The 25,376-nt window shown below is 55.8% G+C and overlaps 2 protein-coding genes across 5 annotated transcripts in view; one reads left to right on the top strand and one right to left on the bottom strand.

The window, feature by feature from the left end:
- Positions 1 to 15,453, top strand: part of WDR37 (WD repeat domain 37) — an 88,689-nt gene extending 73,236 nt beyond the window's left edge. Inside the window, exons 14-15 of one of the 3 annotated variants that reach the window (XM_082450245.1) lie at positions 10,976 to 11,104; positions 15,135 to 15,444. In XM_082450245.1, the coding sequence (XP_082306371.1) occupies positions 10,976 to 11,104; positions 15,135 to 15,428 (423 nt within the window). In that variant the 3' untranslated portion in view covers positions 15,429 to 15,444. Of the gene's footprint in view, positions 1 to 10,975; positions 11,275 to 15,134 lie in introns of those variants that run through there. The other 2 variants (XM_082450247.1, XM_082450246.1) reach the window with 2 other exon arrangements.
- Positions 1 to 25,376, bottom strand: part of ADARB2 (adenosine deaminase RNA specific B2 (inactive)) — a 372,865-nt gene that overhangs the window by 2,093 nt on the left and 345,396 nt on the right. For both annotated transcript variants that reach the window (XM_082450243.1, XM_082450242.1), the window contains 5 exons: positions 21,727 to 21,895; positions 19,826 to 19,977; positions 12,209 to 12,377; positions 3,880 to 4,061; positions 656 to 834 (listed from right to left, as the gene is read on the bottom strand). In XM_082450243.1, the coding sequence (XP_082306369.1) occupies positions 656 to 834; positions 3,880 to 4,061; positions 12,209 to 12,377; positions 19,826 to 19,977; positions 21,727 to 21,895 (851 nt within the window). The remainder of the gene's footprint in view (positions 1 to 655; positions 835 to 3,879; positions 4,062 to 12,208; positions 12,378 to 19,825; positions 19,978 to 21,726; positions 21,896 to 25,376) is intronic.

Genomic DNA, 25,376 nt, shown 5'->3' on the forward strand with positions numbered 1-25,376 from the left:
TGTGAGTGATTAATGAAAAAAATAAACACAGAACTTGTCTGCTATTAACAACACAAGCTGTGCATAATTTTTTTCTTTTTCGAGGAGGTTTAGGGGGTCAAATTGGCGTGGGTGGTGAGGCCGAGGGGGCCGTGGGAATGAAGGCAGCGTCCCAGGCGGAGTCGCCTGCTAGCCCACTGGGAGGACGGGGACTGGCCCCTGTGTCCAGCGGGGCAGGACCTGGCCTGGCTTCACCACCCATACGCCAGGGTCGGGGGTGCGGTGAGCGGGGAAGTGGTTGGCGGGGGGCGGCACCTGCCACTGGCCGGCCATTCCATCCCTGACACTCACCGCCGTGTAACTGGGGGAACACCTAACTTTTCTGGGCATCCATTTCCTTCCGTCTGAACTGGAATGACATGGACTCCGAAGTTTCTATGGACTTTCTCACGGGCTGCACTGGCCACAGCTGTTCACCAGTGAGCCCCTTTCCACCTATTGCTGGGGCCACAGCATGAGACCCTGCTGCGGGTCGGGGGCCCCACTCGGAGGGGCCACACCTGGGGTTGGCGGGGGGGTGGGCAGGGACACGGGGGCTGGTTTGCGTGTCCCGTGTCACCCTGGCTCTGCCCAAGCGGCAGCTCCCTGGGCCCCGCCCGTGTCCAGCCCCACTGACCTTGCCGTAGAGCCGCGCCCACCGGGCCGAGAGCCTGTGCTTGCAGAGCCTGGACGAGCGGCCGCAGCTCCGCTTGCCGGTGGTGGCATCGATGACCTCCACGTCCGCCGTGCCCACCACCCAGTTCACGCTGAAGTGGGGCGACTTCCCAGGCTGCCGCGCCTCGGCCTGACTCACTCCTGCCGGGAGAGACGGGGCGCTGGGCGTGAGCGCTGCTGGCCGGGCGGGTGGGCAACGGTCCCCACGCTGGTGGGACGGGGTGGACGGCCGGCCCGAGTGCCATCACGGGGGCTTGGATTTGAAGGATTTTAAATGCAAGGCTGTCCTGTAATAACACTCTGCCCACGTTTCCCCCTTTCTCTGGATGTTTGTCGCGTGGACTGGTGAACAGATGGGGCCGCATAAAGGCCAGCTGAGAGCGTGCGTTTACGGGGCACCTGCTGCCTGCCCGCTCCCCACAGGGCAGACGCCAGGGTCACAGTCTGGCTGACGAGATACGAAATGGAGTGAAAACAAGCGAGCTCTGAGGGTGCAAGGCGCCGACCCGGCAAGGTGACTGGAGCCCAGTGGGGACTGGAAACTGGGCCCTGGTTTGAATTTAAGGACCGCAGAGCGTTAAACCGGGAGTGGGTCTTTCTAAGTCCCGGGGCCGCCGAGGATGCTAAACCATGCGGGATGGTGGCCTGGGAGGAGGGGTGCTGACCCCGGGGCCTCGGCCACATGCCCTCCATGCCCCCCGACTCCCCGCGCAGCTGACGGGCTGGCTCCACCCCCAACCCCGGCTCCCACTGGGGTCACGCAGGAGTGAGCAGAGAAGGGCCTTGGTCTCATGTGTGTTCACGGCCACAGTGCTGCAGGATGTTCAGCCTGGACCCCCACCCCCCACCCCGCCGTGCTCCTCCTGACGCCTTCCCTGGATACAGCCCCCTGAGCAGCTGCTCCCATCCACACTCTGCTCCTTCCCCGCCTCCTGCTCCCGAGTGGACGGATTGGACGGCTGGATGGGGCCTCTCAGGGCCCTGGGTGGGTGGGCCCAGGGGCCCCGGCAGCATCTCACGAGGAAGCAGAGCCTGGTGCTGGGAAGCAAGTGGCAACCCAAGGAGCTGGACACATGGAAAAGTTGTCACCTGACTCATCCACATAGATGGAAACTAAATTTAACTTAGACACCCAAGAACTGGACATTTGCTTTTAGCTCCACACCAGGAATTCTAGGTCTTTGGGGGCCACTGCAGAGCTGTTTCTGCTGCTCAACCACAGGAAGTCATTAATCTTTAACATTTTAAGAAAGAACAAGGAGAAAGAAGAAAAGGGAAAGTGAAAGAAAGACATTGAAACTGGGCCCAAAATGATATTTTATCAGAATTACTGAAATTATTGACCGTTTAGAAAATGACTCTGGTTTCATAGACGTTGAATTTGAGGCAAACCTTCCCATCCCCTGCTTGACGATGGTGAGTCAGGACTGAGCCCCTCGGAGACGGGCGTGGGTCTCAGGCTCCCATCCCCACCTCCCACGAGGTGGATGTCGCCACCTCTTCAGCTGGTCTTGTTTGTGTTGTTAATTCTTATGTGGTTAAGAAATGGTGCCGTTGCCACGGGTCACAGTGGGTGTGTTGGGAGAACTTGGCCTTCTGGTTAAACGGGGTTCAAATCCTTGCTCCATGTTGATAAATAGAGCATCTTCACACTTAAATTCCTGTGAGTCTATTTCCACATTTATAAATGGAGGTAACAGCAGCTGTCGTGGTTGGTGTGACAGGGTGTGTGCCTCATCTTGACGTTGACGGGGGTGGCTGCTGGGTTTAGTTAGGTCCCTTCCCTGAATGGTGGAGCTGTTCTCTGGGGGGGACTCGTGGAGGGTGAGTAGCTGCACCGTGCAGACCAGGCCTCTCTGGGCACCCACCCCCGAGGAGAACCACCCACAGGCTGTACGTGGCCATCACCTGCCGGGCTCAGGCCGTAGGGCGCCACAGCCATGGGCACAGCTTTGGGTCAGATCCGAAGGCACCATTCATGGCGAGGACGGGGGTGAGGGAACCCCCTCTGCGACAGGTCGGCCCGAGTCACGGGAAGGGAAGGTGGGGCTGTGGTCCTGGATGGGCACTGCGACCCCTGCTCCCATGGCCTCGCTGTAGTTTGCTGAGTCCCCTCCCTGGACGCTGGGAGCCCCTGGAATCTGACGTGGTCCCCGGATTTGGCAGAGGGTCTTAGATTTTAGGAACAGGGTCTGGTGTGTAAAGAAACCTGGGGCATAGCCACTGAGCCCTGGGCGGTCCCAGCCCCACTGGGAGCATCCTCTTCCGCCCTGTCTGAGCTTTGGGGTCCGTGATGCTGCCCTCGGCTGGTGACTCTCGTGGGAGGGTTGAGGGAGTGGGGAGGTGTGTTCTCTTGGGGGCTGGCCTGGCTGAGAGCTGTCCTCGTGAGTTACCGCCACCCCGTGGGCACCATCGTTGCCCCTGGTTTTCTAACTGAAGACAATCTTAGGGTCCTGGGAGTAACTCTTAGGCCTGACTCTTACCACAACCCTTGACTGGCTCTTTGATCTTCTCTCTCCTCTTTCGGAGGATCTGGTCTAAGCCCCGGACAGGCCAATCGCTGTGGGTCTACACGTGCCCACGCCCCCAGGGCCCCCCACCGCAGATCACGGCTTGCAGCCCCTTCAGAGACAAGGCACCGCCCAGGAGGGAGCCGCAGTGGATTACGGGGATAATTACGGGGGTCACAGCGGGTGGGGCTACCTCCCCAACGCCCCCTCCCGCTGAGCTGAGAGCTTAGCTGCTGCCAGAGTGGTTCACGGCTGCGTGACTCCTGGTCCTCATGACCCCAGGCTGGCTCTGGTGACCTGGGGGCGGCATCCCCCTCCCAGGTTTGGTGCTGGGGGAACATTCAGGAATTTGCTCCTGGATCAGGTGGGGGCGGCCTGTGGCCCTGGGTCCCCCCTGCCCCGCTGGACATGTGTGTTTATTGCCTGTATTTCTCTGGGCACCGCATACACTGCCCTGAAAGTGACACTGTGATGTCTGAGGGGCTCATCCTGTTACACCTTCACTCTGGAACGTCGTCCGGAGATGCTCCGCACCCGGCTGACCTTTGAAGTATCCAATCTCTGCAGTTCTGCTCGCTGAGTCTTAAACGGCCATTGGCCAGACTGGGAGAGCCTGCCTTGGGGGCCTCGGGGCCTGTGGACGGAGGGGTGTGTGCGTTTGAGGACCTGTTCTTACCGCTGAGGAGGGGCCGGTTGTGCCGGTACGAGGCGGGCAGCTGGCCGATGTCCTCGGTCCTGTGGCTCATGACCCGGGAGAGGTGGCCGGTGTGGTGCAGGCTCCCCACCACGATGCTGTGCAGGTACACGGGCTCGATGAAGTGGCAGAGCAGCGCACCCTGCAGCCCCAGCACGTTCCACCTGGGGGGGAGAGGGGCGTCAGCGCCCTGGCTCACTGGCCTCACCTGGGGGAGGACGGGGGGCCTTTCTGCCCCGTTGTCCCCGAGGTGTCACTATCCCCATCATGCAGCTGGCGGTGGGGGGTGGGAGCTGGCCTGGGGCTCGCAGCACAGTGGACCGGGCATGGCTTCGGCCTCGTGACCCCTGGTGACCCCGAGCCCCTCTCTGCCGTCGGGGGGATGGGTGTCGGTGGGTCTGCGTGTGAATAAACGTGGAGCCTTTTCCTGGAAAACGAGTTGTCAGGTGAAGGGGAAGCTACATAGTCTCTCAGGGACTTAAAATCAGATTTAAAAAAAGACCCTCTGTCTCCAAAGTGAATCGGAATTTTTCTTTATGTTCGCTGGGAAATATCAGAAATTGAATTGATTGCAGTTTAGGGGAAAATACTCTCCCTCCCCACCCCTTTGTCAAACTCAGCAGTGGGCGGGACCTACTGTGGTGACGTGAACGACTTCGTTTGGCTCTGGGGGTGATTTGACTTCAGGAGCCCTGATCGGAGGACGAGGCCGTGGTCCTTGACATAAATGAGGCTCTGGGTGAGTGTTTGCTTCTGCCAGCAAAGATGACAGGAGCCTTGTCAGACATTTCCCCGTAAATTTGGGTGGAACAACTTTCCGTGTATCTGTTATTTACGGCAACATTTTGTGGTTTCCACTCTAAATAACATGCTTAAAATCCAGCCTCCATCAGCACAAGCATTATGCAGTTAATTTCTTACATCATTATTCTTTTCATTAATTAACATTTCTCCACGGTTAGAGCAATTAATGTGGTGCCTCCATGCCGTACATTTCCTTTCATGATTAATAAGGAGTCATTCTATTTCCCTTTCCCGAAGCAGTCAATTAACACAGAATTCTTTCCATTAATTACCGAGTGCTCAAACCAGCAGGCCTACCTAGAGATCAGTCTGCTCCGAGAACCTGTGACACCAATTGCCTTAAAAAAATTCTCTTTAAATTTTATTCCAAAAACACAAGCAATTTAGCTGGCGATATTAATTTGCCTCAGAAGCATTGAGGTGAGTGAGAAACATCTTCTAATCTCATGCAAGAAGAGGCAGCCATCTGGCTGGCGAGGATTGAGAAACGGCTCCCCCTCCGTTAAGTGTGGGTCATTAAAGTAATGTGCTCACCCACATAAAACTCAAGTGGAATATAAAAGGTAATATTTATATACAAACAGTTTAGTCCTACAATTTAAACAGTCATTGGTTTTATGAAACGTTTACTTTAGTCTCTCAGATTTGCATAACTTCACTTAAAAAAATAATTGTGGTCATTTCTGTAAGTCACATCCTGTCTCTCAGAAAGGAGTGGAGAATTGCCCTTGGGAGCTAGTGTGTGATTTTCCCAAAGAGTAAGCGTCCAAAAGTGTTGAAGGGGAGCACATTTCTGGAGGCGTGAGAAGCAGGGGAATGGACATTCCCCATCGATAACAAAGCCCTTTCTCCAACCGTGAGATGAGTATTCCAGAGGGGACGCCCCTGTGCTTCAGGCTGTCCATGGACTGGCTTTGAACAAAACTTCTGGAATGTATCTGAATGGCTCTGACTCTGCAGGGAAGTCTAAAGACAAACAAATTCTATATCTGGTCTCCTCCTAATAACCTTTACAATAAAGAGACAATCAGCCTTCTCCTTGCCTGGCTGTAGGAGTTTAACTTATTCAGACAACACCATCAATAAAACCAAATGTCGCCCTGAATACAAACTGGAGAGTTTTCAGCATTCCGGATTGAACGGAAAAGTGCCTCTCCGTTTATTCAAATAGCTGACATGACTGCAGTGTTGACAGAGAAAAAAGTCCCAGGTCTAGTTTTCAATATAGATAATCCCTAAATAAATATATTTTTGTCTGTTTGTCAATCACTGAAATACCAAAGATAAGTGAGGGAGAGATCTTGGGAAAAGGCTGTTTTCTTTAACTGAGAGACAATCTCTGTACCTCGAGGGCTGATGGGGACTGTCCCAGGATGGGCCCCACCCAAGACAGGCCGGGCCCGTGCGCCCGGGGCGTGAGACCGAGAACCGCGGGCACAGGTGCGGGGACTGTGGGTGGTCGGGGTCCCTGTCTGCCGTTTTCACCCCCGAGGCACGGCCGCCGGGAGGAGGTGCGGGTCCAACATGACAGTGAGGTCTGAACATCACCAAATCCATCCTTACTTCACTTCCCTCCTTGTCGGTGGGCAGGTTTGCCCGTGACCTGGAGGCACAATCACACCCACTGGGAAAGGTCACGGTGCAGCTGGGTGACTCAGGCTGAGGCACAGCTGTGAGTACAACGCCATGCGCCCTGGGCTCATTTGGGGGGCTTCGGGGGCCTCCTGCTGCTAGGACCCCCAAGGCCGGGATGGAACTGGTCTGGGTGCAGCCGGCATCCGCGTTTCCAGCGTGCCAGGCAGTTCCACTGTGAGCCGGGTGATGCACAAAGCAGGCAGCATGGACTTGGGAGTCAGTCTACCGGGTCCAGGTGACGTCCGTGTCTTTTGTTGTCACTTAGCCCCTCTTCTGCTTTCCCTCAATGTTTGTGATGTCTCCTGGTCACCTAATTTCTAGTTTGTTTTGCAGCAACGGTGCTTCTCAGCCCTTTGCAGTGTCCTGGGGGCTGGACCGGGGGGTGGACAGGGGCCTGCTGCCTCAGACCTGTGTCCCCGTCTCAGCATTGTTGCAGGAGTAGCAGAGGCGGCAGGTGCGGGCGTGTCATCACTGTTACCACGCTTATGTTGGACAAATATTCCTGAGTTTATCACTCACTACCTTTGAAACAGGAGGGAGAGGGGCAGGGCACAACTTTTAAAAGAATGACATAGCCCAAGGACATGACATAAACTGATTAGAACCAAATGGGTCCAAGATGGCAGACACGTCGACTTCCACTAGACCTTGAGCCTCAGTATATGCTCACTGTAACACATCAGCAAGCTAAATGACACACCCACAGGCGCCAGGACAGTTCCAAGGCCAGACCATAAAGGTCAAAAAGTGGGTGGTGGCCCGATTTTGGGAAGTCCCCACCCCTTCCCCAAAATAGCTGGAATGCTCCTCCCACTCGTTAGCCTATGGAATTACCCATCCCTGTAAAAACTGATACCCTGGTGCCTTTCTCACCTTCTGAGATGGCCCACACTCTGTCTGTGGAGCATGTTTCTCTCTAAATAAATCCACTTGTTACCTATCACTTTGTCTCTCACTGAATGCTTTCTGTGACGAGACTTCAAGAACCTGAGCTTCGTTAAGTCCTGAAACCAGGTGTGTGATCTCAGTTAAAAGACCGTGGGTTTTGGCGAGGTTTGAGTCCCAATCTGAGATACACGGTTGTACCTTCACCACTGGAGATGGGGTGAAGTTTCCCCTAAAGGCTGCAGTAAGGTGACCACGGTCTTCTGTAAAGGAAGAGCAGTGGTTATTACACCAAGCTGGGAACATTTGGGGCTGGGCGTTTAGTAAGAGCAGTGGTTTTAAAATGACCCATATTTGGAGATTGGAAGTATGAACGCATTCCCTCCTGATTTCAGCAGAGCTGTAGGTAACACCATCCGGCTGCCAGGTGGGCTGGGTGCGGAGCCAGGTCCCCACTCTCAGAGGGGGGAACTCTTGCAGCCTGAGATGTCAGTGCGGGGAGTCAGATGGGGCCTCAGTCCCCGGAGAGCAGCCGTAATTCTTTGCAGTTCATTTTTATGGAGAAAGTTTTAATCTGTTCATTTAAAGACACATTGCAATCGATAATCAAGCTCTGGTGCTTAAAATTAGAAACCATATCTAAAGGAACATTAGTTCCAGAAGATTTAGATTTTTATATGCTACTTGCCTCTCGATTCTTAGAGCAAAAACCCCTCCCTGTTTCGCCTGTCCTTTCAGGTGGCCGGTGTTTCCTGTTAGTGACAGTTCAGATCGGCTTCTTACGTCCCGAAAGCCAGGCCAGGTCCATGGGAACATGGGCCTCACTGTGACACTTGTCATCTGTCCTGGGCTCACAGAGGCGCAGGGCTTGGTCTGTTTTATCCCTGAGCTGCAGGAAAATCCAACCCTTTGAGGCGCCTCCAACCTTAACTCGTGGGTTGAAGGTCGAGTTTCCTGGACCTGGTGAAACAACCCACATTCTGCAGTTTCCCTGGGTCTGCACCAGCCTGGCATGAGCGGTGGCATTTTAGGAATAGATTTCACTATGACTTTGGTTCTGTAATTTTGCAAAGACCACATGAGTTGAGCCAAGTGAGTGGTGTCTCCTACGTGGTTATATTGGTTTCCCGGGGCAGGGGGTGAGGTGGGTGGGGAAGGGCTTAAAACATCGGAAATTTACTCATGGTCCTGGAGGCAGAGGTCTTAGGTGAAGGTGTGGCAGCCCGGGGGCACCGGGGAGACCCCACCCCCAGGCCTCGCTCACCTGGCGCTCAGAGGCTTGTGGATGCGTCCCTCTGGGCCCCGCCTCCGTCTCTGTGGCCTCCCCTGTGCACCTGCTCTGGGCGTCTGTCCCCAGGTCCCCAAGGCCTCGCTCACGAGGATACACTAGCTGCATTTAGAGGCCACCTTCTCTCACCATCCTTGGCTTAATCCTGCCTGGTAAGGCCACACTCACGGGTTTAGGGTCTGGGGACAAGGATATCTTTTGGGGCCACCGTTGGGCCCATGCCACCTGCTATGGGGCATTAGGAGACCCCACTGCTTCTGTTTACCCCATACCCTGGGCTCCATAACCCCACCCTGGGGAGTACGTCCTAAGTCTGTACTCGGAGATCTGGAAAAACGCTTCTGCATAGAGATATTTCTAGAAACATGGTGCACGGAGCAACCACTTGTGAGCACCCAGGGATCCAGCAGCAGGGAGGTGCCCTCAGCCTTGCACGTGGATTCAATGCCCCTGACTTTGAAAGGAGCCAGGATCATAGTGTTCAGTGATGGACTGTAAGCAAACTGCCCAAAGCAGCAAAATCCTGATGACAGGAAAAAGCCTGCGTTTAGGAGAAAGGTTAAGGCGATTATAGCCAAGGTGCCTGCTGTTTTCGGTGACGGCTGGGATACTGGCTGGTCGTCTTTTTTACTTTCAAGTCTCCTAATGTTTCTTACTGTCTTTTATGTTTTAATGGGGGGTGAGGGGAACTTCAGATGTGTGATGCCGCTCCCTGTGGGCTGTGTCCACCAGTCGGTGTGACGAGATGGTCCCATCACACTTTCCCTTTATCTGGAGGCATGAGAACGTGTAGCCTTAGGTGCATTTAGGATCTTGTGGCCACAGAGTCTCAGGTTTGGTTCTGTTTTGGATGGAAGCCATTCACCCAAGGGAGAGGTATCCACTATCCCTTGAGCATTGGAACCAGCTTTTATCTGCAAGATAGTATTTTGCTCCAGGGCTTTAACTAAAATTCCTTTTCAGCCAAAAATCTCACTTTCAAAAGACTTCCATGGCCCAAGAATTTTCCTGGGAATTCCAACGACTCTGTCCCAAAGAGAAGAAATTAGATTTCGTTTTCTGCTATGTCAGCATCAAAATTATTTTTAAAGGGAAAAAATGTAGCTGGTGTATCCCCACTTCCGGCCTTGGGTGTTTTTTTCCATGGAAGGGGGAGAAAGCTCTCTCTGCGGCCGGGGTGCTCTGCCCGCATCCAGTCTGCGGTGCTGGGCATCCTGGCTTTGATGCTGGTCCGTCAGACTCTCCAACCTCCCGGTGACGCCCCCGGTGTGCTTCCACACGATGCTGAGCGTGATGTGCCCCCAGGAGCCTGGGGACCTGCGTGCGCTTGCAGACTCTGTTGGCTGTGCACCCGGTTTAGGGAGGGGCGCAGCCTGGGCCTGGTTCCCACGTCTTTGGAGTGAGTTTGATGATAATGACATTCACATAACGCAGCCCTTTTCCCTGGGAGGCCACCCTGACCACTGGACTCATGGGAACGTTGCACAGAGCTTCCGTCCATAGGGTCGACCCCTTCCACATGCTTGGGTCCTGGGCCAGGTCTGACCCAGCCGCTCAGCCTGTGTGAGTCCTGCCCACTGTCCAGCATGGTAGGGGGCCACCCCTCCACTGCCCCGTCCACGAAAGCCTCGCCCCGACTCCGCGTTTCTGAGCACGGCCGTCATCACAAAGGAAACCCCACGCCTGCCCCATCTCTGCTCCAGTCCAGCCTCGCTCGGCCCCCTGCAAAGCTGGATGTCTCTGCTCCCACCTCCCGTTGGGCGATAGATGGGTGCCCACCTGCAGAGACGGGACCCTAACCTGCACATGCACCCCTCACGGTGGCACCAGCGATCCCCTGAGGGTCAGACCTTAGACGCAGAAGCAGATGGTGGGGGTGAATAGGATTCCAGTGCAGGACACGGGGTGCAGGGGGAGGGGAGGCCGAGGAGGGGGAGGGCATCACGGGGGTTGCAGGGAGAGAGGCAGAGATGGTGGGCTTGTCCAGGGAGGAAGGCGGTACAGGGGAGACAGAGAGAGAGACAGAGACAGAGGAGAGTGAGGAGAATGCTCAGGGAACACCTGAGGAAAGTCCTGGGAAGGTGGGCTGGGCTCCCAGGGGACTGAGCGGGGGGAGGGGACCTGGTGCCATGCCCCCAGGCCCCTCCTGCCCCACTGTGTCCCCCACCATCTGGGCCACCAGATTTGGGGACTAGACAGGTGACTGGCAGGGCTACCCGTGAGCTGTATCAACTCCTGGATGAATTTGGGGCAGCCCCCCGCCTGCCCAGAGCCACGGGCATCCCAATGTCCCCAGCATGTCCCCCCTCAAAAGCAGTTAGAATCCTCCTCAGCCCAGGGACGTGACGTGGACTGTGCTTTCTAAGTAGACTTTGTTAAACAGAGCATCACTGGTGGGAAGGAAACCAGGGGGCCTGTGGGCTCCTGGGCACGAAAGCCTTTCTGTCCCCCATTTCTTGTCTCTAGGGAACAGACTGCAGCCTCCATGACCTTCCCTGGGTGCCAAAGGGCAGATTCGAACAGTTGCTAATCAAGAGAGGAGCAGCCAGGAAACCACCCGAGGCGAGATTAAAGGGACCAGAGAAGCCCATCAAGGTTAGGAAACCTGACCACCTAAGACCCTGCACATGGCCTAATCTCGTCAGCAACCCCCCTTGAAGGATTGTTATAAACCCCTCATCAGATCCTCACGGGTGGGGACACATAGTTTTTCGAGGCAGGAGCCTGCTGTGTCCCTCTTTGCCTGGCAAAGCAATAAAGCTATCCTTTCCTACTTCACCTGAAACTCTTGTCTCCGAGATTCGATTCATCATTGGTGCAGAGATGCCGAGCTTTCAGCATCAGAACTGTTGACGCCCCACATCACCCGGGCTTTGTAGCAAGTTTAATTCTCTGTCAATTGACATTTAAGATCCTAGAGACAGTGAAACTTAACTTCTGTATCATTCATTCACTTCATTTTCTAGGGAGTCAGAATTAATTTAGAGACCCAACGCGATCCTGGGAGAGCAAGAGAATTTCCGTTAAGGTGGAAACTGCTGCTTCTCCCCACTTCATGAATAGATGAAAACATTACAAAGGAGGATACGTTTCCTTCTGAAAGATGAGCTAGTTGACGACTACAGGCAGTTCCCTTTGATGCAGAAATCAGTGCTTTGCTGTACTGCAGTCAGGCCGGGGGCAGTCACTCCAGGGGAGTAAAAGGCCGTATTTCTCCTGCAGCTGTTTGGTAATTTCCCTCGAGATTTCGGATCCCTGTTCGCCAGGGCTGAGGTTTTACCTGCCCTGTAGCCTAGGGAGCCTCACAGAGGCACCGAATGCACCTGGGCCACGGCCCGTCCGCATGCAGGCTCGGGTCAGGTTTGGGGTCGGGCCTGGGGTCCCCGCTGCCCTGGCTCCTGAGTCCCTGGGTGTCTGCTTCTCCTCGGCCCCACCTGCCTCTCTGACGGCTCTGTCCGGCTTCCCAGGGAGGCCGTGATGGTACAGAAGGCACCTGGCCGGTGCACAACTGTGTGTGGGGCAGCGGGCGGCCACGTCCCGTGGCGGGTGTGGAGTTCGGGGGCGACAGGGCGGAGTCCGGGACCTCGGAGTGCACCTCAGCACCCGGCCAGGCCCCCCTCTGGGACCACAGTCCCTGTCCCTCCCCCCGCCAAACACACCCCCGGGCGGCACTCGTGCAGAGGACAGAGGGGCCGTTACCTGGCGATCTTGTCCGTGCAGGACATGGTGACCAGCTGCTCGCCCAGCAGGACGCCGTCCCACGTCTGCACCGTGCCTGGGCCACGCACGGGCACTGTCCCCTCCCCGGACTCGATCTTCGTGCGCAGGTGCCCCCGGAACTTCCTGGCCAGGTGCTTGCTGCTGCTCACTAGGGGACGAGAGCTGCGTGAGACAGGGGGGCTGGGGACACGGTGGGGGGGTGACACATGAGGGGCAGGGGGACACAGGGTGGTCACGGTGGGGCTCCGAGGGGAGGGGAAGAAGAGGGGAGCTCTTTGGGAAGCAACTCCAGTGACCCCGGTGCCACCACCCGCGTTCAGGATGAGCAAGCAGCTTTGGAGGTAAGTGCTGGGCGAGACGGACTTGTACAGACACGGGAGGAGCTGGGACAGAGCAACCCCTCTGGTCCAGGCTCAGCCGGCATCACAGCAAAGGGCTGGAGAGTGACCATCGGAGGCTCTGCAGCTGTTTGGTCTCGGTCTGATCCCCGGACCTGCGGCCCAGCTCTCAGCACAGACGGGCCAGGGAAGGAGCTGCATTTACAGACACCGACTTTTGGGTTCCACGTCACCTTCATGTGTCAGGAGACGTTCTTCTCACCCTTTCCAGCCATTAAAAAATGTAAAAACCATGCTTAGTTCTCAGGCGGCTGGTGGGATCCGGCCCAATTGCTGGGCTGCAAACCTTGTCTAGATTTTAGTCCTGGCTCTATGGTTTCCTAGCTGCGTAGCCTTGGAAAAGCTACTTAAAACTACTGTGATACAGTTAGCTCGTCTGAAAATGGGGTAGTGGTGGTGCCTCCCTCCTAGGCTTAGGGACTAAATGAGACGGGACCTGGGACCCCAGAGCTGTTCCCGAGAGTCCCGGTGAGGGGGCGTCTGCTACGCCCAAAGACCGGCCCACGGTAGGGGCGCCTCGATGCCCTGTTACCGCTCTCCTGCCTTTCCTTTCCGGAGTCCTCTCCACACCCATACACACCAGTTATTTGAAGAGCTAGCTTGAACGAGAGGAAGATTAAATTTATTATTTTTTTCTTTTTTAAAAAAAAGTTCTGTACATTTAGTCAGGATTATAATGCGTTATAGAAATGCTTAACTGCTTTGCGTACAAATTATATATGGACTACCATAGTGATACCAACATTGACACGCACGATGGTGGGATGAACACTAAATGCCTTCTTTAAAAGGTTTCTATGTAAGTTTTAGAATTTGTGAAAATGTGTTTCTCCTTCATTTATCTGCACTGGAGTGAGGGTAAATTATTAATATAAATTATTACCCAAATAATTAATAACATTTGGGTTTATATGGGCACGTTCTCTTACAGATCTCGAAGTAATTTCTAGTATATTTTCTCATGATTTCTAAGAACTGAAGTTCCTTTACTATGTATTCATACTACCTAGAGGCCATCTCTTGGGAAGAAAATTGCTGTACTCCGTGGAGAAAGTAAACTTTTGAGAGGTTTTAGATTGCTTATTGACCGTACTACTAACCAAGTCCTTGATGAGATCCAATTTGGACTGGCCTATGAGTCATGTATGGAAGGAAGAACCAAGCTGAGAGACTGAGCCTGGCGGAGGGAGGGGCACAGCCAAGGGATGCCCAGCCCTCCCCCTAGGTAGAGCCTGAATCTCTTCTTTGCAGATTTAAATGGCACTAGGAATCGATGACAATGATGCTGCTGCTGCTGCTGATGATGGTGATGGTGATGATGGTGATGATTCTGGTGATGGTGATGATGATGGTGATGGTGATGACAATAATGGTGATGATGATGGTGATGATGGTGATGATTCTGGTGATGGTGATGATGATGGTGATGATAATAATGGTGATGATGATGGTGATGATGGTGAGACAATCATGATGGTGATGATGACAATGAGACAATGATGATGATAGTGATGATAATAAATTGAACATAAAATGTTTTACCTGACTCAAAAATACTTGAGCAAAACTTTGGTTTGACCTGACTTTTTACACTGTCCAGGTGAGGTCTTTATCACATCAACTTCCTGTGGCAGGTGGCACTGAGGGAAAGGAGGGCCGGCGTAGCTAACAGTTTCCACAATTTACCACAATGTTAGGAACTAAAGTCTTCTGTGTGGGAATACTTTCTTAGGAAATACGGTACTTGCTGTCCCTCTCTTTCTGGTAATTATATTCAATAGTATCCTCACCATTCTCCCAATGCTTCAACTATTGTGTCATTTGCCAGACCTGGAAAGTCACCTATTACATTGTAAGGCTCTTCTGAATTCTTACCCAGTGCTTCTGTGCAACTAACTTTCCCTGAAGCAGACTTTGTAGCCTGTTAAGGCCATGACAACCCGGAGGCCTGGCTTGAGTAACAACTGGTTTCTAGGAGTTAACCTAAAGTTTTCAGGTAGCTGAATTTTTCCTGAAGAGCCAGGTGCATGAGATGCTCCTGACGAGTGTTTATTTTCGGAGGTGTTGAGTCTCGGCTGCCTCCTCCGGCTCCCCCACCAGTGTGATCAGTCCCAGTGGCTCTGAGCGTCACGATCTTGCAGAGCTCGTTTACCCTGGCTCTTTCTTGCCTAATTGCGAGAGGCAGGAGGGAGTTGAAGATGCTGCTTCAAGCAGAACGAAATGCCAATCCAACCAGAAACTGCGGGGAACTGACCTTAAATCATCTGCAGTGGATTTGTCGTGTGCCCTAGACAGTGGAAGTGTGGAGCATTAAGACCCTGCCTGCGTGGATACATAAATGCTCCCAAACCCATAAGAATGTTCTCAGCTAATTCCGATACTTCATCTCATCAGACTCTTCAGTGAAGTGTTCATCTAAAACCCTTACTTTCGGACCCTGATGTCAAGATAAAGTGTGGCTGGTAATATGCTTAAGAAAATTGTTCAAGTGAATATTCTATTTTCAGGAGAGAATCAGATGGCGACTGAGGAAGTCCACCGAGGGAGCAAAGGTCTATCTAAAATGTGATGCATGTTTGCTGCAGTGGTGCAGGGGAGAGAAAGAAGCAGAAATGGGAAAAAAGTATAGGAAAGAAGACAATATTTTTAAACCCCAAATAAGCTTCAAAAGGTATATCCCAGAAGGTATACCCATGATGTGGCCTACCATTTATTGTAATAATGACATCTACAATATTTGTCATGTGGTCACGTGGGTGTTCTTGTCCTACCTGGTGAGGATGGTGACAGTGACGATGTGAGTTAAGAAGCCATTTAAATCCATCGACCCTACAATGCACGGATATTATCATGTGTTGTGTGCTCTGTAGCTCAGTAGTCACATCAGAAGACGGGGCGTCAGGAAGTGTATTTTAGATTCCCTGACTTCCTATGGGATTTTGGGGCGATCTCTTGAGCTGCCGTCATGTACAAAGAATAGAACTGGCTCAGATGTACAGGCATTCAGTTCACACTTGTAAGATAGCTGTGTGATGTAATCATGCTATTTCTCATGGCTTCTTGTGGGAGATAGATCGGAGATTTGAACTAAGTTGTTAAACTCTTGTAAAATGGCAGTAAGGACTGAATTTTCTAGGTTATTTAAAGAATCTGCCAAGCAAGAGGAATTTGCATTAGAGTGTTGGTGAGTTGGAAGGAGAACGGTCACCCAGCCATCGTGACCAGCCCGGGTCTTTTCATTGATCTCTTCATTTAGGTTCTGATCAGAACTGCCGTTGGTCTATCTCGGGCCTCCCAGAGCCACTCTGGAAGTGGACTCATCCCCGTGGGTCTGACCCCCTGGGATGGAGCATCTCTGAGTTGGGTACGACCTCCGTCTCAGAGCCTGTGGCCAGAGGACTTTCTCCCATGTGTGGTCTCCTTCTGTCCCCATCGGGGAAGCCGCATCTGCCCCGGCCCCGCCAGCAACCCCTTCCGCGTCTGCCCCCCTGCCCCGTGTCTGCGGGCCTTGCAGACACTCCTCCAGTCCCCTGTCTGCACGCAGGCCCGCCCTCCGGTGGGAGAGGATAGGAAACCAGTGGGGCAGGAGACAGGTTAGGGGGTTTTGAACCCGGGGGCTCAGAACATGGCTGATCCTCAGAATCACTGGGGAAGTTTTAAAAGTACGGCCCCTCAGACCCACTCCATCCCGAGGCACCAGAATCTTGGGAGAGTGGGCACAGGAACCTGCATTTGTAGAAACTTCCTGGCAGTGCTGTAGGTAAGTCGGGTTTGGAAACAACCAAATCTGTGCACACCTGCTCACAGGCAGCACGCCTCCCCAGACATCTCGACCAACGGACACTGAGTCCATTTCTAAGGACGCTAGGAAGGGAGAATCTACGATCTGTCCAGGTGAATGTTTTTGAGGGAAAAAAACCCCAGGGACTTTAGAATTTCTGGAGACACAGGCGTCCCCGGGGGTGGGGCTGTGTGTTGTCCCTTAGCTGCAGAGCCCCTGAACTGGGCCTCAAGGATCTGGGGCTCCTGCAACTCATGGAACCTTTAGGGCTGTGGCGACAGCTGAGGCCAGAGTCCCTGGTGGACAGTGGGGGCTCTGTCACAGGTGGGTCAGACTTGGTTCTCTGCTGGGGGCCATCTGGGCAGGTCTGCTGAGAACTTCCCTTAGACCTAATCACTGAACAGGTGTGTCTGCGGTCCCGTACGTCAGGCACCTGTTGTGCATGTGTGCCATGTGCTGTGCTCATGTGTGTACTTGTGTGTGAGAGAGGGAGGGGTGACCCCCGGCACCATGGCTGTGGGTTGTGCAGAAAGATGTACAACGGCTCCTGCAGACCAAGCAAGGGGTGACAATCAAACCAGCCAAAGTGACCAGGACCGGCAGGGGACATGCTGGCCAGTGGAGGGGTGGCTCCTGGAGCAGCTGCGGGTGAGAAGCTGGAGGCCTTGGTGTCCAGGGCCAGAGCTTCTCCCGGGTGTGACCCCTCCGGGGAGAGGATTGAGAATGTCATGCTCTGCATCTGTGGACGTGAGGACATTGCCGTGACCTTCAGGGTCGGGTGCCCTGGGCCTGTTCAGGAGCGTGGACCCTGAGGCCGTGGGGCAGTGAGGCTGGGCTTCTGCAGGGGTGACTTGCAGGAGGCGGGAGCGCCCATCCCTGCTAAATGCCCCTCGGGCAGGCCCTGCCTCCAGGGGGCCTGTCACTGTCACCTCTGCCCCGGAGGGGACCCCTAAGGATCCCCATCACCTGCACCCCCTCCTCCGAGGTCCAGCGAAGGAGGCACCCTGAAAGTGAGCCACCAGCAGGGTCACCCTGTCCCCACATTAGCCAATTCTCTCTAAAACTAAACAATTCCGGGGTGTTTGTGCCTTGGGAAATGGAGAAGGCTGAGCCACCTGTAAAGGTCCTCCACCTGGGGGATGGCAGGCATTCGGGGTTTCTTGCCCTGGCCGACGAGTAAGGAAGGTGATGCAGGACACTTGGCTGGCCGTCTGAGGGACAGACCTGCCAGGTGCCCGCTTGGGGCCCCTGTGGGAACCCTGGGGAGAAACACCAGCTGAAATAACCTAGGAGCAGCTTCTCATTTCTGCAGGCACATCTGCAGCAAAAATGTGAGGAAAATGCTTTGTTTTGTCCCTTCTACTTGCACCTGCCACTTCTTAAGACACCACAAAGTAAAAGACATCTGTGCCTGGAGGAGAACCCCAGGGTGCACTGAGAACATATCTGCTTGTTTTTCTAAACCACCGGCTTTGCAAGTTGGAATTAAGGTCGGGGAGGCTGATGAGCTGGAACCGTCCCTGGCAGAGAGCGCAGTCTCGGGGGGGCGGGGTGGGGCGGGCTCCCCGTCCTCACTCAGCCACCCCGACTCCGGCCGGCAGGAAGCTGGTGAGTCAGGGCCTCCCCAGCGTTCTGCGGGACTTTTCCTCCTGGAACCGGAGGGCTCCTGGCTGGGTCTCCACGATGCCAGGTCTTCTGAGAGAAAATGGAAGGATAATTCCAAGTAGCCAATGGACCATATTTCACAATTTCATGTGGGGAGTTGGTACCATGTAGATCCAGCCTGACGAGCGCCTCCAAGAAAATGAATTCTCACGTTTTCTCCTCTCTCTCTCTCTCTCTGAGGCTGCGCGGTCAGAAGGAACACTGCACAACCCCAAGGACCTTTGGAGGGGCCAAAACCCCACTGCTCGCGTTGCCGGTCCCCCAGCCTGCTCTCCTCCTGGGGCAGCTCCTTGGAAGTTCCCTGACATTGAATAGGTTTCCTTTCGTGACTCTCTGTTTGACTTGATTCTCCCACTGACTTTCCAGAGGTGGGTGTTATGGTCTGAATGTGTGGGTCCCCAGATTCTGTATGTTGACACCTAACCCCCAAGGTGATGGTGTCAGGAGGTGGGTCCTCTAGGAGGTGATGGGGTTGTGAGGGTGGAGCCCCCATGATGGGATCAGTGTCCTTATAAAGAGACCCCACACAGCTCCCTGCCCCTCCCTCCAGGTGAGGACACAGCGAGAAGACGCCGTCTGTGAACCAGGAAACGGGTTCTCACCAGACACCGAATCTACCAGCACCTTGATCATGGACTCCCCTATTACAGGGGACTCTGTCCAACCATTCCCCAAAGGGGAAAGCGATGGGCTTGGAGGAACATTGGTAAAAGCAGAAGGCATTTTTTTGGACCCGCATACAATCTGAGTATTAGAGAAATAGTTTAAATTCATGCAGGGTTTTAAGGAGAGCGATTTCCCTGCACGTCCTTATCTTAGACGGAGGCACTCACCGCAAGCCGGGATGCAGCCGGCATTCAGAAAGTGCTCATCGCTCCTGCCCTTGGTAATTAGAACACAAGTGGACCTTCCGTGGGGGGTCAGGGCCCAAACACGCCTTCAGTAACTGTGTTGTCTGTTTCTGCTGTAGGTTCCCTCCGAGCACAACGAGCCGTGGGTGCCTCAGCATCTTAAGCAGGGGCTGACCCCTCATCACACACAGATACTCCATTTCCCCACCCCCGTCAGATTTGCCTCATGCTGCTTCTGGAGGGGTTCACGTGTGTCTGCGTGGGTGTGTGTGTGGTGTGTATACGAGCATGTGTAACGCACACATGTAGCGTCAGTAACAGACTTTCCTAATGGCACCTGGGGAGACACTGACCCCCTGAGACCTGCACAGAGGAGGCTGCGGTATCCTCCCCCCAGGACCATGGTGTCACCTCTTGGGTGGACGCGACTGCGTCTGTGGTCACCTGCTCTCCTAAAATACCCGAGAGGGCAGGTCCTGCCCAGGGCTTTCATACCCTTAGTGGGAGAGGCCAGGTGCCCGGGGAGACGTCATTATCCTCCCCCATGTGCAGACGGAGGCAGACGCAGCCCTGGGGTCAGCTCCACCTCCACGTGACCCGCCTCTGTGCTGCTTCAGCCTGTTCTGTGTACTGGCCACAGGCTGCCTGACCTGCTGCAGCAACGGGGCCCCAGCAATTAGAGAGCCTCTGTCACGTCTCCAGCTACACTGTCCCCAGAGATGTGGGCCCTCGGACCGAGGTTTTAGAGGATGCCATTCCGATGCTGCAGATGCGCTCGCCTGCCTCTCAGGGCCGCGCCACCCAGGCAGGCAGGCGGTGTCTGAGCGGACAGCGGGACCCGCCAACCAGGGAGGAGAGTCTCGGGCTGTTCAAACACAAAGGCAGAAAGCTGGGCACTTACGGTCCGTGGTGAGCTCGTAGGGCGAGTGGAGCCGCGCGTCTCCGCAGGGGGATGTGCTCACGTAGAGGTGGAACAGGACACCCTCCCTCAGCCGGTAGCCGCCCTCCTGCAGCCGCACGAAGATGGAGCGCTCGCTGTCCTCGCGCCGCTTGCTGGGGACAGAGAGGGGCCCCGTCAGCCACGGGAGGCCGGCCGGGGCGCCCGATCCATTTCCTGCATCAAACCTTCTGGACCAGCCGCGGAGCAGCTGGGTGAGAGCAACCGGCCCGCAGAGGCTGCATCCTCGCCCTCCCCGCCGCCCGCGGTCAAGCCCATCCTTCACAAGCCCAGCGTCCTCGGTACACATGACCCCGAATGTGAGCGTCTGTAACACGGCCATCTGTGGGTCACAATGCTCCCTGTGTGCCCGCAGGACGCTGCGCTCTACACGGCCGCCCTGGGCAGGTGGTTCTCTGTTAGACGGAGAACAGGGATAGAGGGGCAGGGCTCGGCCGCAGCCCAGTGAGGAATCTGGTGCAGGGACCCCTCTTCTTCCGCCTCGGCCGTGCCCTGGGGCTGTCTTCCCTACACGACACCCCCTGTGCCCCCCTTCTCAGTGGCGGTGAGGGGCACCCCCTGCACAGAGCGGGACTAGCTGGGGCCCCTCCCGGACCCGTTCTCACCAGTCACGGGCGGCTCCTTCCTGCCAGTCTTGCTGTTTTTACACGTTCTGCCCCCCGGGTGATGGATTCTGAGAGCGCGCAGGCAGCAGAACAGACATTTCTCCCCGGGAACCCTCGAGGCGTCCCACCAGCCTTCCTGCCTCCCTGACTCTGCTCCTTCTGCTGCCCGGCCCCCCAGCCCCTCCCCAAAACCTCGGAGCAAACGCCTGGCCCTGGTTTTCTGCAGCCGTTGCTGGTCTCCGTCCCCTAACCCCAACCCCCTGAGGGCAGGGGCCTGGGTGCCCCCGGCCTGCAGCTTGGTGCCAGCACACAGCCAGCCCTAAACGTCAGCCTGGGGCCACGGTGACACATCCAGAGTTAGGGGTGTTTGGAAACATTTCTGACCTGGCAGTTGGATATTCAGGAGAGAAACCCTTCCCACATTTAGAGAGATTTCCAACTCCCTTCCCCACATTCAACCCTGGCCGCACCATCCGTCAGCCTGGAACCAAGGAGAAACTGCAAATCAGGGGCTCGGACAGAAATTAACTGAGTGTATGAAGGCATCGCTTTCCTGAGTCTACTCAGCACCTCTGGACCCGCCTTCCCTTTGTGTGGCCCCTGCACACGCCAAGGGCAGGCGGGAGTTGCCGCCTGAAGCCCCCAGGCCCCTGTTGCTAGTGGGTTTGAGGAACGCTGCTCCGGAGGCTGTGGAAGGACAGCGGTTCTGGCAGAGACACACGCTGTGCCTACAGCCACCCGTGATTCTGCTACTGCTCAGGGGGTCGTAGAGGGAGATGCCCCCCAGGGGACAGCCTGCTGCTTCCTGATGGCTGCCCAATGGCACTAGGCATCCCACATCTGGGCACGTTGCTCAGGGTCTTCATTACAGACCCCCCCCTTTAAGATGCAAACATGCAGGGAGGAGGAGGAGGCCACAAACGGGGGGAGAGCCCATCACTGGCCGCCTCCGTCGTGGTGCCTGGGGACCAGGTGCAGGAAGGGTTCTGGCTGTGGGGTGGGGTGCAGGGAGAGCCCGCCCCACACAGGAGGACAGGGCTCAGAGCTGCTGGCTGGGCTCGTCCGGGCAGTTGAGCCTGGGGGCCCCAGGACGAGGCCTGTGGAGGGAAACAGACTCGGCCTGGAGTCTGGGAGGGGCTGGTGTGCTTTCGGGGCGTGGCCGTTGGCACGTCCAGGGTCGGCCGGGATAGAGGGACACCAGGCTTGGGGGCTGCATGGCCCCCCAGGATCCCCGCTCACCTCAGGTGCAGCTCCAGCTGTGCATACAGGAAGTGGACCAGCGCCCTCCTGGCCACGATCTCCGCGTGGCAGTCGTTGACCACCAGCCCCTGGTCATTGATGTACTCGCCGCTGATGCACTTGGTCCCCGAGGACAGGACGACGACCTGGGCTTGCCTGACGTCCAGGCCTGGTGGACAGAGGAGGTGTCAGAGCCCTGCGGCCGCTGCCCTCCCCGTGGGGCAGTGAGTCTGCTCTCCACCTCACCCGGCACCGCCCCCCCGCCACCCTGCATCCAAGCCTCAAGTTCACCTGTAAATAGCCAGCCAGTGGGGCAAAAGGTACTGGGGGGTGTGTGTGTGGCGTGTGCACACCTGGCTCAGTTGTGAGGCCGGAGTCACGCCCAGAACTCCGTTCACTCCCCAATCCCAGCCCAGTGGGGCCCCGAGTGTGTGAACCCCAATTCCTGGCCTCATGGACCTGAGGGCTGTGTCTCCCCACGTGTGTGTGACCCAGACAGGGCGGGACACGGGCCTGTGGTTGAGGAAGATTCGCCCCTTAATTGGAAGATTCTCTGACGGGAGGGCCTTGTGCTCAGGACGGGAGGACGTCTGTGAGGACAGACGGCAGGCCAGTCCCCGCCCGCCCGCCTATGCCTCTGAGGCAAACTCAGGACCGTCGGCCACCTTCCCTGCGTGGAGCCAGCGCCCCTCAGAGCCACTGGACCAGGCCCCGGATTCCTGCACGAAGGGACACTTGCTTCTCTGCTCCGCTCACCTTGGCGGCTTTGCCCTGAAGCTGGGGCATGTCTCTGCGTCTGGACTCAAGGCCCAGCCGTGGAGCAGCAGGGGGTCTGGGCACCAGGCAGGCTGGGCCCTGAGGCTCCTGTGAAAGTGCAGCCTGGGCCGAGGGCCACTCTCGACGCCCCCAAGAGGCCAGCAGGGACAGCAGGACACCAGGGCCAGCGTGTCCCTCTCTGGAACCGCCTCTCACAGGAGGTGCGGGGGTCCTGGTGGGGCGGCCCCTCCCTGGGCCCAGCGCAGAGCGGGAGCCACCTGGGACCCTGGCCTCGCTTCTGGGGCCGCATTTCAGGAGCTCCTGAAACAGTCTGACACCTGAGAACAGCGGCAGCAGCAGGGAGAGTGTGTCGAGCTTTCTGATTTGATGGCCCAGGCTCTCCGTTTTCCCTAAAGAGCAGCAGGGCAGATGGGAGGTAGGTAGCGGCAATACAGCCTCCCTTCCATCCAGCAATTTCCGTCCTGAGACCCTTATGACCCCATGGGGGGCATAGGAGGGGCCATGCCCCCGCATCCCCCTCTGGTCCCTTCGAGGGCCGTGCACAGCTGCTTCCTAGCAAAGCTCACGGGTTCGTGGTGAGAACGAAGCAACTGGCCTTCTGTTCGGTGTGGCTGTCGTATCTCTGCACGTGTGTGAAAGTGATGTATGTAAAAGTGATTCACTACCACAATGTTTGCAAGTGAAATAACATGAGTGACCCAATACTGACCCACCAGTAGGGGACTGCTTATAGCAGAGTACGTTCATCTGTATACTGGGCCCCTGTAGAGAACTTCTCTGGAGGAAAAGAAAGATTTCTAAGGGGTATCGTTATGTGAAAAAAGCAAGGCGTGGAGCAGCGCGTGTACACCCCACGTTGTGATGTGAAGGGCAGGGCTGTGGGTCAGGGCTGGGATCCACCCGCCGCCACCAGCTGCTGCTAAGTCAGCCGCTTACTGTCTCGAGGACACGGAAGACACACGATCCCCGGACCGGAGACAAAGGACATTGTGACTCGCAGCACCGCCGGCAGCAAGAGCCTCGTGCCTGCTTAGGTGCCCTTGCCCGTCTCAGGCGGTGTGTGCAGGGGGCTTGCGGGTGCTGCCTGTGCTCGGGGGTCTCTGAACTTGGGGACGGCACCTCTCCGTCATCAATGGTTAGCAAGTCCCAAAGGAAAACTGTACGTCACCCCTTGAGACTGTTCCCTGCAAACACAGCCGAAGAAACGTTCCAGGGAGAGTGACCGCCCCTCTCTGGCTGGCCTCCTGCATTGCCCTCCTCAGCCCGAGGACTGGTGCGCTCATGCCCCAAAGGACTCACCCCACTCTCTCTCCCCCACCAGGGAAACTGCCTCCCAGGACATGCGAAGGTGACTGGGCCGGCTTGCTCTCCAGCGGGCCCACACCTGATGCATGGAACTCCCACGCCATGCATGCACCCTCAGCTCCAACTCTGGGAAATCTCTGGGAATGCACTCTTATTTGTTTAGCCGGGACTAAGCAATTCTTAGCCTCTTCCAACTCTGAATAGATTTTCACAATACTACATCTGACTATGGAGGAAATGATAACCAAATTTCTAAGAATAAAACTGAAGGTAAAATATACCAACCAGTATCAAAGAAACAAATACCCAAACTATAGAAACTAGAGACAGAAAGGAACGGCATTCACCCTGCGTGCAGACCGCCCGACGTTGTGCTGTGTGATTGGTCCTGACGCTCTGTTTCTGGGCCGTGTCTAGTGAGTGTAATGGCTCAAGCATTAGTGTTTCCACCACCCACTGGGGGAAGCCAGGCTCTTCCACCGTGTGGGGTCGGCGTCAGGAGACCCTCCTCCACGGTCCGCTCGATGCTCCTGCACCGTTTCCTTCTCACCCAGGCTCCCAGCCCTGCTGTGGTTTGCACCCTGAGTATTTGCAGAGAATTTCCTGCAGTTTCACATCTAGTCATTATTTGGTCCAAGTCTGTGTTTAATTCTCAGTCTTTTCCTGCGATTCAATATTCTACTCTTCTCAGCTTTCTATTCTCCAAATTTCCTCGAGTCAGTTTGAAAGCAAGCGGATTTAAAAATGCCGGCTCAGACGTGTCTGGTCTGTGACGGATGTGCTAGGACTGAGACTGATAGGAAAAATTTTCACTTTTGATGGGGGGGTGGGGGACTTTCTCCCCCTGGGATCTTGATTTATGGCGTCTCCACAAATCGGAAGGCAACAGTGTCCCAGGGCTTTCAGTCTCTAACCATTGCAAATGCGCCAATTTTAGGAGGACAGTTAGTTATGCGTAGAGATTTGTGCATTGCCCTGTGGATGAGGAGCTCAGAGGGAACCCCATGCAGGCCCTAGGGAGTCGGCTCTCCCCACGTGCCCTGCTGCCAACCTCCTGATGCGGTCTGGTCTTTTCTGGACTGAGGGACGTGAGCTACTTCTGGCTCCAATGGCTGCTGACCATCTGGTTGGTTAGTGAAAACTCTTTCGCTCATGGCGACGATGCAGGTATGAGCCCCTGTGAGATGGGCACCCCCTCGCCTCCCCTCTCCCGACCCTTTCATCCGCGGGAGCCGCCTTCCTGCTCAACTTCCGCCCCGAGGTCCCTGACCTGGGACTGACCCAGCTCCACCTGCCTTAGCTCAGGGGACTGTCCTCTTTCCCAGGCTCCTGCTGGCGGGGTGTCCAGAGCCCTAAACCCTGGGGATCGCCAAGCCCAGCAGAGCAGGACACAGGACTGTTGAGAGGTGCCCTGAGCGGACCTGCAGGGAGGGGCCGTGGTGCTGGCGGCCAAGCCATCGGCAAGAAGCCAGGACCCCGCTTTCCCCCGTTAAACCACGAGGCCTGGGTTTCCTTACGGTGACAGCCCCCCACTTGGGAGGACACCAAGTGCTCCTCCGGGATTTACG

The sequence above is a fragment of the Balaenoptera physalus genome (genome assembly GCF_965194825.1).
Source record: "Balaenoptera physalus genome assembly, chromosome: 2".
Taxonomy (NCBI): Eukaryota; Metazoa; Chordata; class Mammalia; order Artiodactyla; family Balaenopteridae; genus Balaenoptera; species Balaenoptera physalus.